Raw genomic sequence first — 19,194 nt, forward strand, 5'->3', positions numbered from 1 at the left:
GTTGAGAGATTTATGTTCTATGTGTAATCTTTATTTATAGGAAAATATAGATGAACCAACTATGAAGGGAAAATTGCAAGTCTTTAAATATTCTCTGAAGGAGTGTGTTGAACTGATGTGTTAGAATTAGGTCCTTGGTATATTGTTTGATAGTCTTTAAGGGTCTTTTGATAACTCTATGGATTGCTGCTGGTAGGAGTGCCAAGTTTCTAAGAATTCTCTTACATTTTTTAATCTGGCCTGTTCTATTTCCAGATGTAGTTAATGCCTAAGGTTGTCTATGTGCAAGGAAATCACATCATTTTGTGTCTTTTGACAATATTTGTTGATATATTTTAATAATAATTGATTAAAAGTATATGCCACCTGACTCTCAGCAACTCTGGGCTTCTTACAGTCATTAAAACATGTAAAGGCACAGAACAAAAAACACACACAACTACAAGCAGCACAAGATAGAACAATGATGGCAAAATAAATAAACCCAGAAGGGGCCCAAAATAAAGAAAGGGGCATCAGTCATTCTCTCCAAAGACCTGGGGAAAGAGCATTGATATGCACTTTTGATGAAATTTCACAAGTATCTCCTGCATTGAAAGATATTGTAAAGGTTGTTTATTTCTGTTTTCAGTAGTTCAAGTGCATTGTAGCTTGTCTGGATATATCTCAGAGGTCTCAAACTTGATTTCATTAAGGGCCGCATCAGGGTTGTATTTGACCTCAGGGGGGCTCGACGTCACTCGTGTTGGGGGCACCTGAGGTGACCCAAGCACTCTGCCAATGAAAATGGGCTTCCAAGCTCTGTTTTTGGCCACCATGGTCCCCTGCAATTCTCTGCCAGCAAAACAGAACTCTGTTTTCACTGGCAGAGGCACCACTGGCCGATCCTTCACTGTTTAAAGGATGGCTCCATAGGCCAGATCTAAACACCCAGCTGGCCAAATCTGGCCCTCAGGCCTTGAGTTTGACACCCCTGATATAGCTTTAATATAGCTAACCCTGACCTTAGCCGGAGAATTACTCCCGCCTGACCTTTGGTAAGGCAGGAGGAACCACTGGCATGCAGGGGTGCCCAAGGCATGATGGAAATGCAGGACACCATCTTGCCCAGGAGCTGTGAGAGAAGGGCCAGGGCACTGTACGATCCCTTCTGACTCGACTTGCCAAGTCCCTTAGGCTTGTCTGTCACTCCTGGGAGAGGTAGACCGTGCACGCCACAGTGTCTATGACTGTTCCTAGATGGAGCAAATGGTTCATGATGCCCTCCCAATGCCTGGCAAAGAGAGCCAGGTGCCCCCAAAGCGAGGGTTGGCTCTGCAGTCACTTTGAGTGTCAAACGGGATGACCTCCTCCGATTTGTAGGGTGCTATTGCTTTTTCTGTTGACAAGAATTTTTAGAAAAGAGAGTTCATTGTTTTTTATGAATCTGATTGTACATGTTTTTAACAGTTCTTTTTGCATTATAAAACTATGTAGCAGATTCATATTTTGAGTTGACTTAGTGGGATGACTATACTTTCTAACCACTGGATTATTGTTTCTGCTATGACTCCTGAACTGAGGAATTCTTTAGGGTTCATCTGATATGTTCACAGAATTAGCCAAAAAATTTAAAATATATTGGGTGATGTAGGTTTCCACATTTTTATAGGCTTTGTGTGGTCAGTTATATTGTGTTATGTAGTAACACTGTGTTTATACCTTTGGCTAGTTTAGGGTTGATCAATGTGAATAAACTTTGTCAATAAACAGAAAATATTGCATTTGTGTCTGCTAAATTCAATTATTTTCAGATTAACTCATCAAAACTACCGTATTTTTCAGAGTACCCTATAAGAGGGTGAAAACTTGGGTGCATCTTATACACTGAATGTAGCCCCACCCAGCCTCTCAAATGGAGGCTTCAGAGGCTGAAAAAAAACCCTCTCCAACAGAGGTTTCAGAGGCTGAAAAAAGCCTCTGAAATGGAGGTTTCAGAGGCTGAAAAATCAAGGCACCGAGCTCACAATCCACGAACCTGTTGATAAAGTTCACCTCTGGGAACAGCTGATTGGGGGTATTCCGGGAGGTCGATCCACCCGCCAATCAGCTTTTTTCTCCTTTTCTTCCCCAAAAACTAAGGTGCGTCTTATACTCCGGTGCATCTTATAGTCCGAAAAATACGGTATTTTGTATTTTATTTCTGCTTTTTGCCTTCTCGCCCATATTTAACCATTTTGCTTACAAGAATACCATGAGTATTTTGTCACATGATCTCCTGAAATAAAGATATACTGTATCTACAACCTTTCCACAAATACCTGGGTTAATACCTAATTAAATAATGAGATAAGGTTAATGAAGCAAGATTTGTTTTGAGAAATTCTTGCTGACTTCTAGTAATTATCATAACATTTCAAGGAATGGTATACAGATTGCATTCTTTATGAACTTTAAGATAGTACATAAAACTTCTGGCCAGATCATCATCAAGTTTCTTCAATAACTGAGGGTTCATCTGGGTCTGAGAATTTAAACACAAAATAAGTAGGTATTCCCTGATCATGCTTTTTATTAATCTAAATATTTAATTCTACTTGAATAGTTGCCTAATAGGACACATCCTACCTACTGGAAATGACTGAGCCAAAATAAGAAGCTAGTATGTTCATTCTTTTCCTTTTATTTTGAAACTATCTGGAGAAGCCTTCTGTATTGTTCTTAGTATCTTAAATCAACTTTACCTCATGTTAAGTATTAAACTACTGACATTGCATGTACTTGTTCTTGGTGCCTACCCTTCTTTCCACTTCTTATATGTGTCCTTTTATTCTTAATAACTCAACAGAGTTGAAAAGAAAGAACACATAAAAAGAATTCTTCCAGTCAACAGGATGTCTTTCAAAAACAGGAGCATATTTGTATGTGTGGAGAAGCCACGTATGAATTCGAAAGAGATTTTGAAATGGCTGGGGTCTGCAGAGAAATAAAATTCCAGCAAAAAAAAATCTGAATATGGAAGAGGCAGTTGGGCAATTGTATACAGGTAATCCTTGACTTACAACAATTTTTTAGTGACCATTTGAAGTTACAACAGCACTGAAATGTGGCAAGAAAGGTGGTAAAATGGGACAAAACCTACTTAATGAATGTCTCACTTAGCAACAGAAATTTTGGGCTCAGTTGTGCTCGTAAGTTGAGGACTACCTGTATATACCGTGTTTTCCCGAAAATAAATCCCTGTCTTATATTTTTTTGAACCCTGAAATAAGCGCTTGGCCTTATTTTCGAGAAGGTCTTATTATTTTGGGGCATGTGGAGCAAGACGGGGCTCCTCTTGCCATCTTGCCTGATTTCCAGCTCTGTCTCCCTAACCCTAACCAGAGGAAATGGTGGGGACCGGCTGCACATGCAATTAAATATTTTCGGGAAGGGCTTATTTTCAGAGGGGGGCTTATTTTAGCATATGCGCTCAAAAGCCTAATTGGGCTTATTATCCGGGGAGGTCTTATTTTTGGGGAAACAGGGTATATGGATATTACTTGAGGTTAGCCGAAAGGCTAAAAAGCCTTATACGTATATTTTAGTTTTTAATGTTGAATTCTCAACCCTTCATAGTAACAAAAGAAAAAATAAAACTTCCATAGTACAAATTAAAATAAATAACTATAAAATCATGAAAAGCACAATTACAATTTTCCTAAGCATCAAAGATCATCAAAGGCCATTTGGAACAATTACATTCTCAATAAGTTCCTGAAGGCAACCATGTGGGGGCCAATCTCATTTCAAATATGAGGCTAGTCAAATGAACAGGTAGAGCACAGGAAAGCAATACTTACCAGTGTTTTTCCTTTAGGTTTAAAGATTGTTTTGTCAAAAAAATATTAAAATATCAAATGCTCTTCTCCATTTTTGGTGGAGACAGCAGCCAGTGTGGGTAGCTCACCCAATCAGCTGAAGGACTGAGTCAGCCAATAACATTAAAGCCCACCCTTGTTGCCGGGCAGGTCCAGCTTGTTTCCCATCCTATTAGACATGATTGCCTGGCTGATCTCTTTAAAGAGAGTGAAACCACTGTAAAACTGTTATTTTATTCCCTAACTCTCACAGATAGATTAGAAAGATACCATGGTTAATTGAACTGTAGGATCTCATGAATTCTAAAAGGATTAGAAAACACTATCTCTATCCAAGTCTTGACAATTATCAACAACAGTATCCTGTTTAGTCTCTCTGTCATTCCTAAATCTAAATTCTGACCAGTTGAATATTAACTGAGTCCAGATAATATTTATTTTAGGATGCTTTGGTTGTCCAACAACTATTATCTTAATATCTTTCTGTGAAAAGAGGAGGTTAAATACAATATAGTATTTGTAGTTTTGTTTCTACTGTTTCTACAGTAACTCTCAGATATGCAATAGTGGTGAATATCTGTAGCTTGGGTGTAGGTTGAGGGTGAAGGTTCGTTCTCTGAGCTTGTGGGTTGGTTTCCGAATGTTTTGTTACAAGGCTAGATAACATCTTCAGTAGAATTTAGGGGTTCAACATCCACTGAAGATGTTACCTAGCCTGATAACAAAACGTTCAAAATGTTCAGAGAATGTACCTTCACCCTCACTGTCTGATATTTTTCCATTTTTCCATTGGCTTCTTCCGTCATGGAAATGTATTTATTGATTATTTGAGTTTATTAAAATTTGCTTTCTTGAAATTAAAGAATCTGTTTAGCACTTGTTAGCTTTAGTCTAGAACTCCAGCAGACCCCATCCTTCCAATATTTCACTTTTGTTTTGTTGACTAGTTCTTCTTTCTATTATTATTATCAACTTAAGGTTATTTCATCTTGTGTCTTATTTATTTATTCATTCATTCATTCCATTTTATTTTGTTTAAAACTAGCATCTTTATTTGTTAAATTTATTGTTTGTTTATTTATTAGAATCACAAATAGAATAATAGAATTGGAAGAGATCTTGGAGGTCTTCAAATCCAATCCCCTGCTTGTGCAGGAAACCCTATACCTGTGATGGCGAACCTATAGTACCTATGGAGCCATATCGGTGGGTACGTGAGCGTTGCCCTAGCTCAGCTCCGGGCCCACTGGAAGTCGGGAAACAGGCTGTTTCCAGCCTCCGGGGGTGGGGGGTGGGGAAAGCCCATTTTTCACTCCCTCCAGGCTCCAGAGGCTTTCTAGGAGCCTGGGGAGGGCGAAAACGGCCTCTCCCCGGAGGCCCTCCGGAAGCTGGAAACGGACCGTTTCCCTACTTCCGGTACCACTGGAAGTTTCCGGCCTGCATTGGACATTAGGACACATGTATGTGAGAGTAATGTTACTATCTATATTATCATGATTATCTATAAATGCTTATGCCTTTACCTTTATTTGTATGGCGAGGAAGTTATATGTAAAGTCCGTTCAAAGTTTTACCTTACCTACGATTTGAGAATGTGTGATACAAGGTTTATTTCAATTATTTTGTGCTATATAACTTCTTTTCAAAAAATTATGTGAATGAACCATGTGATTTTGCATTGTAAGTAAAATAATCCTCAGATGCTTAAAATTGGAAGCTGGGATTCTGTACCTTCCTGCAACCTTCTGTCTGCATGGTCAACCAGAAAAGAATTATAGCTTAAGTATAAACTGGAAGCACACTCTCACTATTGGTCACTCTCTGTCTGCTATAACTAAATATTTCTGTAAATGATCACATTTCTATATTTATACTTTCCAATTGCTTTTATAGAAACAGTTTGAAATATTTGTCACATTTTCTAATGGTGGGAAAATCTGAGTGGAAAAATGTATTTTATTCTGGTGGGATAGTAAGGTAAAATAGCTATTTGGGTAATCTGAATTCTTTTTTTAGATAGTCACTTCAGAAATAAACTAAATCTGGTTAAATGGGGCAGGACCAATGGAGGAGGGAGAGACTCAAAACTTCCACAAACAACACATGGGACAACTTGAGAATAGATACCCAAAGGCCATCATCTTATGTCTATAATTTTTCTTCATTTTCTTCTATCATAGGTTAGTTGTCCCAGAATATTTATATCCCTTTTGAGAAAGTGCTTCTGTAAAGTTTCTTCAGCCCACATACTCAATGATTAAAAATATGGATTATAAAAGATGATCAAAAGCAAAGTTCAATGATAAAACTCTAGGTCCAAATAAAAATCTTTTATCACTGTATTGTGGACAACAAAGTGGAAGGCATTTACTTATTTATTAAAAGTATTTTGAAGCTTCTTGCTATTTCAGTAGTTTACAAATTCATTAAGATCAAAATGAAATTAGAAAAACAACTGCCAATTAAAAAACAAATAGAGTGAGTTTATAGCTAGTGGAAAAAAATAGAGGAGACATAAACTTCATCAATGTGGCATACCGGAGAGGAGTGATCATTCCATAGGACTGTTGTCACAATAGAAACTTTCCTCCAAATTGCCATCACACAATAAGTTATAAGATGTAACATGGAAAGCATATACTTAAACATTGTTGGTGCCTGCAAAGTGGTATAATTGGAGATATTTTTTAAGATAATCTATTCTGTTATTTGGTGCTTTCTTTGCTAATAGTTTCCAAGTACAGTATCTTAATCATCTGCCTTGCTTTCTCTGAATTTTTCTGGTTTCTCTAATTCCTTAAAGTATTGTCACCAGAGCTGGACAAAGAATGATCTGGAAATGATGCAGCTTACAATCACTTTCATAAATGTCTATGGAGATTCTTAGTCATCCAGGTCATGGTTGTCCCAAAGGTGCTTTTTCAAGAGGCAACTGAACTTTCTGTTTTTTTTTTCTGTTTGAAGACATTTCGTTTCTCATCCAAGAAGCTTCTTCAGCTCTGACTGGATAGTGGGGAATGGAAGGATTCCTTAAATCCTTTGGGATAACCATTTTCGTACATCACTTTACAGCTTCCCATTGAATATTCAATTAACTACTATTCCAAGAATTTTTTCAACATTTACAAAGAGCCTAGTAGCATATTTTTAACTAATATATTTTATTAATAGTATGATTGGTTTTATCCAACTGGAGATCAGATTTAGGTGGACAGATGTTATTCTGTGCAGTTGAAACTAATTACGGTACTGAGAACTGAAGATCTTTGCACCTTTAGATAACTATATACATTGCAGTAATTTTAGGAGAATCCTAAATAGGGTAAAATCATGCCCTGCATTCTAATAATATATGTTGGTTGGAAAAAATGCTATTAAGATTCCAGATTTTTGCCACAACAGCTCTCCTCCTACAAGAATGCTACCACATAAACTGTAACCAACCCCAATTTCAATCCCAATATCCCCTGTTCTATGTATCTGCATTTGATTTTCATTGTTTCCTAATTAAACAACTTTGCACTTCTCTGTTAAAGTTCTTACTGTTACTTTCAATCCATTTCTCCAAGTTATCAGGATTGTTTTGATTTTTATTTTAGTCATCTAAGGTATTAGCTACCCCAAGCAATCTTGCTGGCCTCTGCAATTGCATTGGGTAAGCATTCTGTCCATCTGTTCATCCAAAACATTGATGAAATTATTAAAAAGAAGCATGGGGCTGGTTCTTTTGGCACCTCATTTGATTGTTCACAACACTTGTTCAATTTGATGAGGAACCATTGTTGAACTTTCTTTGGTCACCATTTTCAAGTCAGCTATGTATGCACTTAACTGTTATTTACTCTAGCCTATTGCTGCTGATTAGTGTATTATGAGGTACTTTCTCAAATGCTTTGCTGAAATCAAGATATATTATGACTATAGGATTTGCATAATGTATTAGGGAAGTAATTAGAAAAAGAAACAAAATTATTCTTGCAATTTGCAATTTGTGTGTGGGATACCTTTGGGTCAGTATTAACTTCTGACTATTGCCTGGACAAGTGAAGAGCAAGATTTGGTTTGTCATTGCCTTCTCCCTAGGGCTGAGAGTAGCCCAAGGTCACCCAGTTAGCTTCATGCCTGAGACAGAACTCGTGGTCTTTTGGTTTCTTAACTATTACAACAACTGGTTCTATTTCTAAAATTAGTACTTGACAAATCCCTATTGACTTCTGGTAATCAAGGGTTCACAGCAGTGGTGAAATCTTCCCGGTTTGCCACTGGTTCGCTGCCCGTGCATCAGGGGTGGGTTCTACTTACCTTTATTACCAGTTTGCATCGCGCTTGCATGCACAGATCTCCTATGATGATGTCCGGGTCAGTGGGCGGAGCCTCCTGCCAGTTAAACTACTGGTTCTTGCAAACCGGTTTGAACCGGGGGCAACCCGCCACTGCCGCACATGTGTGGTGCACACCAAGTGCGTGCCAAACGCATGCTGCATGCACATGTACAGTGCATGCCAAATGCACGCTGTGCACACGCATGCACAGTATGCGCCAAACATGCGCTGCGTGTGGAAAAAGGCTTGGGAAGGTAAGTAGAACAGTGGGGGGGGGGGAACAGCTGTGCCGTGTAATTTAGATTCATCAGAAAGCATGATAGTGGTTTTAAATCGCGTGGCACAGCTGATCGTCGGAAATACCGGTTCGGAGCAACCGGTAGCTTTTTTTACTATCTGTTCACTGAACCGGTAGCTTTTATCACTACTGGTTCGCCTGAACCAGTGCGAACTGGTAGGATTTCACCACTGGTTCACAGAGTTCTTACAGGTGCATCTCTTTATGATCGGCCCTAGGTTTTCTGAGTTATGTTACCAATGATCAGATTACAACAGCTAAAGCACAAACTGACACAAGCATACCTGCTTACAATAACATTTATGAAGAAACATAACAGCAACATGTATGTGTGTTGGTTTTAATGACTGAAAAACAAAGGTGAATTTGCTTGGTAGGCTCATCCAAATAGAGATTGAGACTCTCAATATCTTTGTCAGGAATCAGGAAGGGCCTTGAACACAGCCAAAGTAAAATTAATGCTGCTTCATTTCTCTTCCTAGAAATCGATATGGGTTAGATTTCTTTGTTTGTCCTAGACTGCACCTAACTCTTTCCCCAAAACTACATCGTTATACATTGGAATTTAAAAAAAAAAAAAAAACCGTATCCAACCTGGGGGAATAGGGTATAGAATTGTATTTGCTAAGGAAACCAGCTAACTGTCCATACTAGTGGTAGTAAAGGAAAAGATTCTGCTCTAAAATTGCTCTGGAACTCACCATTCCAGAGATGCCCAATATAGGAAATGAAAAGCAATATATTAGAATATTTTATTAAGTAATTTGATTTATAAAGCTATCTAATAGTCATGTAACTTTAAGGGGCATGCAGAAATGGTTAAAAGCATAATATAACAATAAAAACACATAAAATAGTCATCCAGAATATGAAAACTTAAAAGCTTGTAATGTATCAGCAATTCACAAATCTCCCTTGGTGAGGGCCTGGTAAAAAAGCCTGATCATTCATTCGATGTATACAGTTGCCCATTTCATTTTTATGTGGTTACATCTGGCTTACAAATAAAATGGAACGTGTGGGTGAACTTGGGGAAAAGAAGGGAAGAGATTCTGCCAAATAAACTATCAGACAAGAGACATAAGAACCAGCAATGGATTAATGGGAGATAAACTTAAGAAGGACCTGTGAGGCAGTTAGAAGTCGTGGTGAGAAATTTGTACCTTCAGACTTGCAAGATTCTGTTAATATAGTCTTACAATAAAGTAGAATTAGCTCATCTAATTGTTTCTTGTCTGATTTACTCACAACGGCTGATCTCTGTAGAACAAAACAAGAAATACACAATATAAAACAAAAATAAAAACACGATAGTAGCTGGGTATGATCTGACCCAGTGTTTCTCAACTTAGGCAGCTTTAAGATTTCTGGGCTTCAGTTCCCAGAATTCTTCAGCCAACTTGCACACTGATCTAATCTATCATTTCTACGGCCCAGAGATTTACTCTAATCCACTCCCAGGGCTCCAGACTTGAGCAGAAATCTATATTTTCAAGACCTTACAAATGGCCAACAGGGACAAAGCCAAGCCAATCTCATAGGAATGATGTTCCAAACGGCAGCTGCTATTATGGCCCACCAGCGGCCACCAAATCTGGCAGCAGATTCAGACAGTGAGGAGGTTGGGGAGGAACATGGGCCTCTGGGTTGGAGGCAGAGAGGGGGCCAGAGATGTATGCCAGTTATCAGCTGTCTGTGAAGTCAGACATCAGTGAGGCAGATGAACAGTTAGAGCCTGTTCCCAGCGTGCACATGCGTAGAGTTGCCAGACAAAGGGAACAGCTAAAGAATAAGGGTCGACTTGGGAGTAAGGCCACAGGTGGACAATGAGTGGCCCCTCCCAGAGGGAATAAAAGAACGAAAGGGAGTGGAGTTTGCAGGAGACAATTAGTTCATTCTTGCATTCTTGCCAAGTATCGCGGCCTGAAAGATATCGGCCGGACCACTCTCCAAAGGTTGGTAATTGTGAACTATCTTGAAAGACTGTGGGAGAGGAAAGGCTTTGTTGCAGAGGAATTCACTGTAAATTAAATAAAAGGGGTTTACCGGGACGAGGACTTGGATTCGTGCTGCTGGGGAAGCCTAGGTCAGAACAGCTGCCATGGCAGTAAAAGCTTTCTTCTGCCCCTCCCCTCCCCAGCCAACACTTCTTAGCTGACTAAACCTGGGGTTAGAGTTAGCCCCTCCTGCCAGATTGGATAGGATGGATAGAAACAATTGGGGAGAGACAATCTGGTAAATAACCTGGTCCTAAGCCATGAGGTACTTTTAAGGTGACAACTAGCACCTGAATTTAATACTTTCTGAAAAACAACCAAGTCAGGAAGAGTGCAGACTTTGGGGAAAGTGCTGTTCTAGAGAGAAGTGGCAACAGAGAAGGCATACTTTCTAAATGCTATAAGAAAATGTTTGCTTTGTGGTAGGCACCTAGAGCATGGAAGACCTTCCTTGGTCTTATCAAATAGGCATAAACAACTGGAGAGCAAGAGTCCCACATTTCCAATTGAGGTAAAATAAAATTAAGTAAGTAAATAAATTATCAAGAGGAGTCAACCCAAGAATTCTGTATATAAAAACACATGAGCTAGGTGAAGTAGTCCCAAAAGAAGTGCCCCAATTTGGTCCAATGTTTAAAAATTATAGAAGCATAAAAAATACAGCATTTCTTGTTGGTTAGTCATGTGAACTGTCTTCATTATAACTTCTGATGCCAAGTACACATTTTATCTCTGAGCAACTCTTTACCTTAAGCATGGAGACAGTTTCTTCAAAGAATTCAACACTTTGAGTTATCTGAGAAGCAGAACTCGTAAGATCTGAGCTGCCAGCATTCCACTTTTTTACAGGTGGTACCAGAACAGAGAAGGCCAACACAAAAGGCAGCATTGCTCATTGTACTTTTGCTACTGGTAAGCTAAACTATGCTGTGTTATGTTATATTTTTAAGCTGCTGTGACCTGTGATTTAGGCTACAGTATTCTTCTATTCATGGTTGCATTATAGAGAAATTGTGTCTCATACAGATAAAATAATTTTAAAAATATAGAGAGAAACATTTTATTAGAGAAATAGCAATATCCTCATTTATTTTACTGCTTGGTATTCTGTCACGTTGTGTAATTACTAGTGTTTCTTCACAAAAATGTGGCCTCATTTTTCCCACACATCTTTCTTTGCCTTGTTTTTCTACTTCCCTTTCCAAATCTTCATAGTTTGCATGCATTCTTTTACCCCAGCTCACATATCTTCTGTGTGTCATCACAAGCAAAGTATGTCCCTTGGACTGTCATGCTCACCTCCTTTCCTTGTATTTTCCTATTTGTAGGCGTAACAATGGCAGCTATATGTGGTACATTTATTGTCCTGGGTCACGTGCCTTTCTTCTTTTTTCAGTGATGTGGCTGGCTTGAGGATCACAACTCATCACCTGAGGAATATGAGGAAGTGAAGGAAAAGGTAGAGGAGAGAAGGATTGTACATGATCTGCTGTCTGCCAAAGATGTGGTTCATGAAACTAAGCCAAAGAGGTTCATCTGCCTGAATTACCTGAACTAGAATTAAATAATGGAACTTAAGTACCAGTCTGCTAAACCAGTACAGTGTAATGAATTTCCAGAAATGGATGCTGAAGTTCACTGCCAGGGAGATAGGGTTCTCTTAAACACTTTAATGATGTACTGAGATTTCCAACATTTAACATTATGTGTGAAGCAGCTGGTTCTGATCATTTATTGTTTTCCTCCATGGTTCATGAAGATAAGACTACATCTTGAAAGAAATCCAAGAATAATAAGAAAAAAAGTTGGTCTCTTTTGATATACAGAGTAATCACTAATCAAGTATTGTTACAATGTGTTACAGAAGTAACTTTAATTTTAGAGAAATAAACACTGATTCTGCCTTGATTTTTTAAAATATAATATAATGTGGTACTATCAATGTTTGTCTCAGTTTTGTTTGGCAATTGTAATCTAGATTGTAATTTTACGACTTTCATTTGGTGAAACAATATAATGCAACATAGTGGTTATTTCTGGCACAAATTCAACATTTATACCCAAGTGTTACAGTGGAACTAGATGCAGGAAAAGTTACTTTTGATAGGTATTCAAAACCTTAAGGAACTCTAAAGTGAATTTGCTGTTAATAGTGTAAGGTCCTTATCGTCCCTTAATAAATTGATTATTAATGCTCATCTAATGCCTAAAATTTCATGAAAATTTCCTCTGTTATTGATATGGCCTATGGAACAAACTACTTCCCCTTCTGTAGTGTTTTTGTACTTAAAATGGTTAGCTAATAAATTGAAAGGAGGGCAGTATCAAAAGTGGCAGAGGCAAAGGTGCTATAGGGTAGAAGATTTCAAAATGTCATTGGATAGAGAGCTTACTATCCTGTTTCCCGCAAAATAAGGCATCCCCTGATAATAAGCCCAATTGGGTTTTTGAGTGCATGGCAATAAGGCCAAGTGCTTATTTCAGGGTTCAAAAAAATATAAGACGGGATCTTATTTTCAGGAAAACACGGTAGAGAATATCTATCCATCACATTTCTGATTGTTATACTGCATATTGATGTCAAAAGTAAATCTATTTGCTTAAAAAACTAAAGGTAATTATGTTGTTTAACATTAGGACCTTTGTTTCATTTGCTTTGGATGTTTTTTCTTTTATAAACTTGATGGATGAAAGTAACAGGTTACATTTTTCATAATTAGCAGCATTTACTATCTGCACTTTAAAAAATATTTCTCAAAACATTTGGGGACATATGCATTTAATGAATGCATATCCAGTTGGCATCAAGTTGAGATTTGTTTCACCCTCTTAGACAGGGATATAGATTTTTCTCTTGCCTAGCAGCTAGACTGGTTCCTATGTGGTAAAAGGCAAATTTGGAAGAAATATAAACAAATGCACATTGTTGGCATCTTTTTCCTATATAACAATGCTATCTATGTAGAAACCTCATATTATTTGAATTGGCAATTGGTATTAGAAAATTGAGAAATGTTGGCAATGAATCCAGAAGGCAACACTTTTAAGACTCCTAAGATCCTGAACTAGGTCAATAAACTATTGCAGCCACACAACATTTTTCATTTGGTAAAGCCAGTGAATTTTGTTTCCTGATTTTAAAAGTTTAACCATGCCTTTTATTTATGGAATTGCACGCATCAGGATGAATGACTAAGGTGGCAGTAGTTTCATACCAAATTATTTCTCCAAATACTAAAAATTAGGTTTTAAAACATGAACAATTACTATGCATTTTTCTAGAGAATTCTCAGAATTCTTATTTCCAGATAATTTTGGAATAAAAGTTGATTGAGAAAGAGAAGAATGAACATGATAGCCATTCATCAAGTTGCTTTCTCAACCATGTTACTGTTAGTTGCTATATTAAGTAGAGCACCATTTTTGTTATTGTTTTTACAATGTAGTTAAAACTTGACTATCTGTTTGTACTCTGTCTGAACTTTCCAACACTCTGGTATAATGCCATTCTAGTAAACTCTGTGGGTTTATGATATTAGAATAGCAGTCTCCATTTAGACAAGAAGTCAAGTTTTGAGCATGTTCATCATTGGGAAGTTTACAAATAAAAGAAAAAGCAATCTAAAACAGAAAAGTTTGTGTCGTTGATTTCCAATAGACTACCACTGGTATCAATGTGCAGGTTTTTTTGGTTTCTTATTTTTCCTGATTTCTTTTTTTTCTACTTTCTTAAGATATTGATCTCAAAATACAAAATGGCACCAATACGGCAAGTCTGACTGACAGAGTAAAATAATTATAAGTAACTTTTATTAACGTAGAAAGGAAATGGACTATAGGTTCTCAGGGGAAATAGAATATACTTCAGAATTCCTATCCATCATCGCAGGGTCCAGTGAAATTAATCAACAACAACAAAAGTACTATGCTGACATGCTGAAGGATTTAGGTTTCTATGAGAACTTCTCTTGCTGCATTATAAGTATGTTGTTGTAAATAATACCCTTTTGTGCACATCAGTTCATTTTAAGAATCATAGAAAACATTTCCATTATTTCAGTTTGTCTATCTCAGTTCTTCTCTAAGCATCTAAAGAAAAAAAATTGCTTCATTCTCTTCAGGATTTTTCTAATATTTTGTTCATTTTCCACTTCCTTTCTCAGTTTGGACAATTGTCAAATCTTCAGAATTAGTGATACTTTAATGTGGGAGTGGGAAAGATTGGTTTCAATTGTATGGGCAGACAGCTATTTAATAAACTATCTACTGGTATATTTGAATAATGTCAAGAGAGGGGATGCTTGTTTGTTCCAATCATAACCAAGTGGAATGAAGAAAAAATGACATTAAGTAGTTCTTAAATTTCTTTTTGGCACTCATGTTACAAGTTCTAAGTTATAATTTGGTTAACTATTAAAGTGAAGAACCCATCTAGATTCTTTTCAGAGAACTTTACAAAGTTTCCCTTTCCCTCACCTTCTCAACCTCATCACCAACCTTCTTTATTATATATACATGTATTTATATATGCACACATTTACATATAAACCTATCAATGTCACTACTTGTTAACCCAAAAAAACATGATTTGTCTGGCAATACATTTGTACAGATAACTTCCATACAAACAAACATAGGTAGTTGTTAGGTGGTCTGTAGTCTTTTAAAATTTTGATTAAAATTACTAATACTAAACCTACTGATTAAAATTAATCCTCATTAATTAATAAGCATATGCTTTGTTGATTAACAATTAAACATACCATGCTTCATTTCTGTATGTAAATCTTCGGCACATGTTTCACAAATCTTTCGGGAGTTATTATCTAAATTCTATGTAAAACTATACAATGTAACCCATCCATTTCAAATATGTATTTTATTGCTGCTTTTTACACTATTGCCTTAGATGCACCCATGTAAAAACATACATTCCGGGAAGAAGAGCATTATAGAAGTAAAGTAAGCTGCTAATTGTATTGAAATTAACTTTTATGATTGTAACAACCCATACTACCTAACGTATCAATAGCTTTAATTTGATTTAGAGGTCCAACATTTTTTTTCCTAATATTTGCATGTCAAAAAAAAATCATTTTGGTGATATCATAATGTATATTTTATTTCTTCTAAAAGGAGGTTAATTTCCATAGAACTATAAAAGAGCATATATATATATATACTATTAAAGATTGGAATAAAATGTTAAGTAGTCATGTTTCTTATTTTAAAGCATCAAAGTTCAAGAGTAGTGAATCTCTATGAAATTCTGTCTTATTTGTTTTCATTAATATGTTTTATCAACTTCAAATTTAAAATGTAAACTTCATTCAAATGGATAGTTCAAGTCAAAATGATTCCATACCTTTACTTGTATCTGCACTCTGTGTACACTGTATTTTGCTACCAAATAAATCTCTGTTGTCTTACTTTGACACACTTAGAATAACTAGAACTTATGTTGACTCTGAGATACCATGTAACATAGAACCCATTGCATGGATTGCAAATTGATAACAAAATATAATTATGCAAGGAAGGGTTTTCATTTTTATAGCTTAATGAAGTTTGTGATATTGTGCATAATTATAAATGCAAAGTATGATTGTAATAATGATTCACACTGTAAAGGTTTCTTTGAGACAAGCTTTGCCAATGTGGTTCAGTTGGTATTTGAAGTATGGTCATCTGCATCTAAACGAGTAGCTCCAAGACAATCAGATTATGTAGTAGTTACTTTGGTGAGAATATCGCGTAAGTGGAATGGAAACTTCATTTTAAGTCTAATATTAGACCTTGCTTTGGAAAATTCCTTTTAAATGATCACAAGCTGGGAATAGCAAAAGAATTTAACTTTCAACAGACAGCATTCTCAAAGAATTTGCTTATGTTAGGTCCCTGGGAAAGCAGATGTGAAGTTTAGTGAACTGAATTATTTTGACCTGATGCAGTATTTATGTCAATTATTAAGGTCTTCTCCCTGATCTACTGTTTCCAGAATATCTTTAAACATCCATTTGTTTGAATAGGATATTTTGATTGCTCGTTCAATAAACCTAAGATATTTGAACCAAATTCTTACTTATAAAAATGTCTTTTAAAAAAAAAAAAATCTTGCATCTGCCATTTAGATAGTAATCTAACATCTAGAATAGATATTAAAGAGTGAGTGTCTGAATTCAGCTATTTTTTAATTTTGGATAAGTATGCTGTTGTTAGTTAATAAGGAATACTTTAATATGATTAGTCAAAACATCAGTTAGTTTATAGATAGCCCTCATTTGCCAACCATTTGTTCAGTGATCTGTCAAACTTATAATGATGTTGAAAGTAGAGACAATTGGACCTCAAAGTTGTTGTCAAACCATGTCCCAGTAGTCCTGTAATCACAATTTGGAAACTTGCAACCAGCGGATGTGATGTGGTGCTTAACAATCCATAGTGATTCACGACTACAGTCAGATCTGCTGCAATTGAGGTTCCAGTAAGTTGGCGCAGTCACGTAATGTCATGCTTAACTACCACACTATTTAGCAATTGAGTGACCAGTCATAATTCCAGTCAGTAAATGAAGATTACCAGTATTTTTCTTTGATGTACTGACATAATATTTAGAATTAATTGGGCTCCATTATGTTTCTATAAATAAGAACTGAATTTGGATAAGAAATAAGAAATAAGAACCATATAAATATGACTGTGTGACAAAAGCTAAAGTTTTCAGAGGTTAATATCTCTTTTTGTATAATTTTTTAAATTAAAACTTTTGAATAAGAAGAAAAAAACTAACACAGACCAAGATAAAGTAGGGGGAGAAAAATAAAGGGAAAAAAATGCAAAAAAGAGAAAAAAATGCAAAATAGAAAAGAAAGAAAAAAGATATGAAGAAGTAGCTTCCAATATTATTCACAGCAGTTATATGTATAAATATATTTAACCCATCTCCAAAGTTATCTCATTCTTCTTCTTTCTATACTCTAGCCTGTGTAATCATCGAAACATAAGGCATTTTTGGTTCATTTTTTTTTCATTTTTACACAAAAATTCCGTAAGAGGCTTTCAGGCACCAGTAAATGTAGATAATGCTTTTTTTTTTTAATTAAACAAGTCAATTTATCTATTTCAGCAAGATCTATTATCTTTACCAACCATTTCTTCAGAATGAGTAGTGTCAAATCTTTCCAAATCTATACCTATGGTAATCTTGCTGCAATAATAATTTATTGAAATGATCTTCCATAATCCATAATATTCTCTTGAACTACATGAAATTTGATAGCTAAAATAACATAAATGGATTCTCCGTGCCTTTATTGTGGCCAAAAGGGTGATATAGATACAAATAATCTTTCATTTACAACCATGAATTAGTGGTTTAAAGACTGTTCACAGAGTTACAACAGCACTGAAAAAAGTGACTTACAACCAGTCCTTACACTTACAATTGTTGCAGCATCCTCACGGTCACATAATCAAAATTTGGGTGTTTGGTAACTGTCATATATTTACATTTGCAGCATTCTGGGGTCATTGCGACAATCCCAGCCAACTTCTGACAAGCAAAGGCAATGGGAAAAACCAGATTCACTTAATTACTGCATGTTTCACTTAACAGCTTCAATAATTCACTTAGCACCCATGGCAAAGAAGGTTGTCACAACAGAAATTAGCAACAGAAATTCTTGTCCCAATTGTTGTTGTAAGTCAAGGACTATGTCTAATGCAATATTGGAAAGATAAATGTATGGCCCATTCAATCAATGGATTGAAGACGTGATTACATTTACCACCTATGGGCAGATGGCCAATACAGGTAGACTTTGTACAGTCAAATATAATGAAACCTGGAACTCATTTATACAAAATACAATAAGTTAAAAATGAATAATAGGGTTATATAAATATATTAGAAATTAATAAGTACAATCAAACATTTTGAGAATATATTTAATCTTCAGCCATTTGTTCTTAACAAAATGCAGTCTTTACCTGCCATTCAGTAAAAAATTGCTTTGATTCTCTTACATCTCAAGTGATCAAATTCAACTGTTTGTAGGTGAATGGTATAGCACATAAGAATTAGTAATTTAAATGTGAAATATTTTCCTGAGAAGAGGGCAAGAGGGATGAAAGCAATTTTAAGTTTATTTAAAATTTAAATAATATGCATACATTATTTATATATGAATTATTATATAATTATGCATACGTAATTTAGTACAAACTAGATTTTGTGTTACAGAGGTTTCTTGGAAGATAGTATTTATTTGTTTGTTTGTTTGTTTGAATTTATATGACCGCCTACTTGCTGCCAGTGACTCTGTGTGCCTGATAAAAATATTAATCTCTGATGTTTAAAATTTCTATTTTAATATAAAGCTTTGTTGGTGCTTTGATGTTTGGATATTGCTTTAATTGAATTTATGCTGGTTGGACTTATTTTGTTTAATATCTTTTACATATTTTGGATACAAAAATATCAAATTCTGTTGCATTTGGCATGATAATGGTGATCATCTTTGTGAAATGGTTAAAGATATTAGGATTAGATAATTTGTGGACCTCCCTCCCCCCATTTTGTGATTCCCAGAGCATTTCCAGATTATACTCCCAAAATTTAGCAAAACTGCTAATCTGTAGCAGTGTGGTTTTTCCTTTAAAAATAATATAAATAATATGTCCATTTTGCTCCTTAATTCCATATCCAACCTTCTCAAACAAAATATTGAAAAATTGAC

At 35.9% G+C, this 19,194-nt stretch overlaps 1 protein-coding gene across 3 annotated transcripts in view; it reads left to right on the top strand.

The window, feature by feature from the left end:
- Window positions 1-19,194, top strand: part of CNNM2 (cyclin and CBS domain divalent metal cation transport mediator 2) — a 120,548-nt gene that overhangs the window by 63,096 nt on the left and 38,258 nt on the right. The window contains exon 2 of one of the 3 annotated variants that reach the window (XM_070945719.1): window positions 11,853-11,915. The exons of the other annotated variants lie outside the window; for them this stretch is intronic. Coding sequence (XP_070801820.1) covers window positions 11,853-11,907 — 55 coding nt within the window. The 3' untranslated portion in view covers window positions 11,908-11,915. The remainder of the gene's footprint in view (window positions 1-11,852; window positions 11,916-19,194) is intronic. 3 annotated transcript variants of the gene reach the window in all.

The sequence above is a fragment of the Pituophis catenifer genome, unplaced genomic scaffold (genome assembly GCF_029215685.1).
Source record: "Pituophis catenifer annectens isolate HBS135680 unplaced genomic scaffold, rPitCat1.0.hap2 SCAF_6, whole genome shotgun sequence".
Lineage (NCBI taxonomy): Eukaryota > Metazoa > Chordata > Lepidosauria > Squamata > Colubridae > Pituophis > Pituophis catenifer.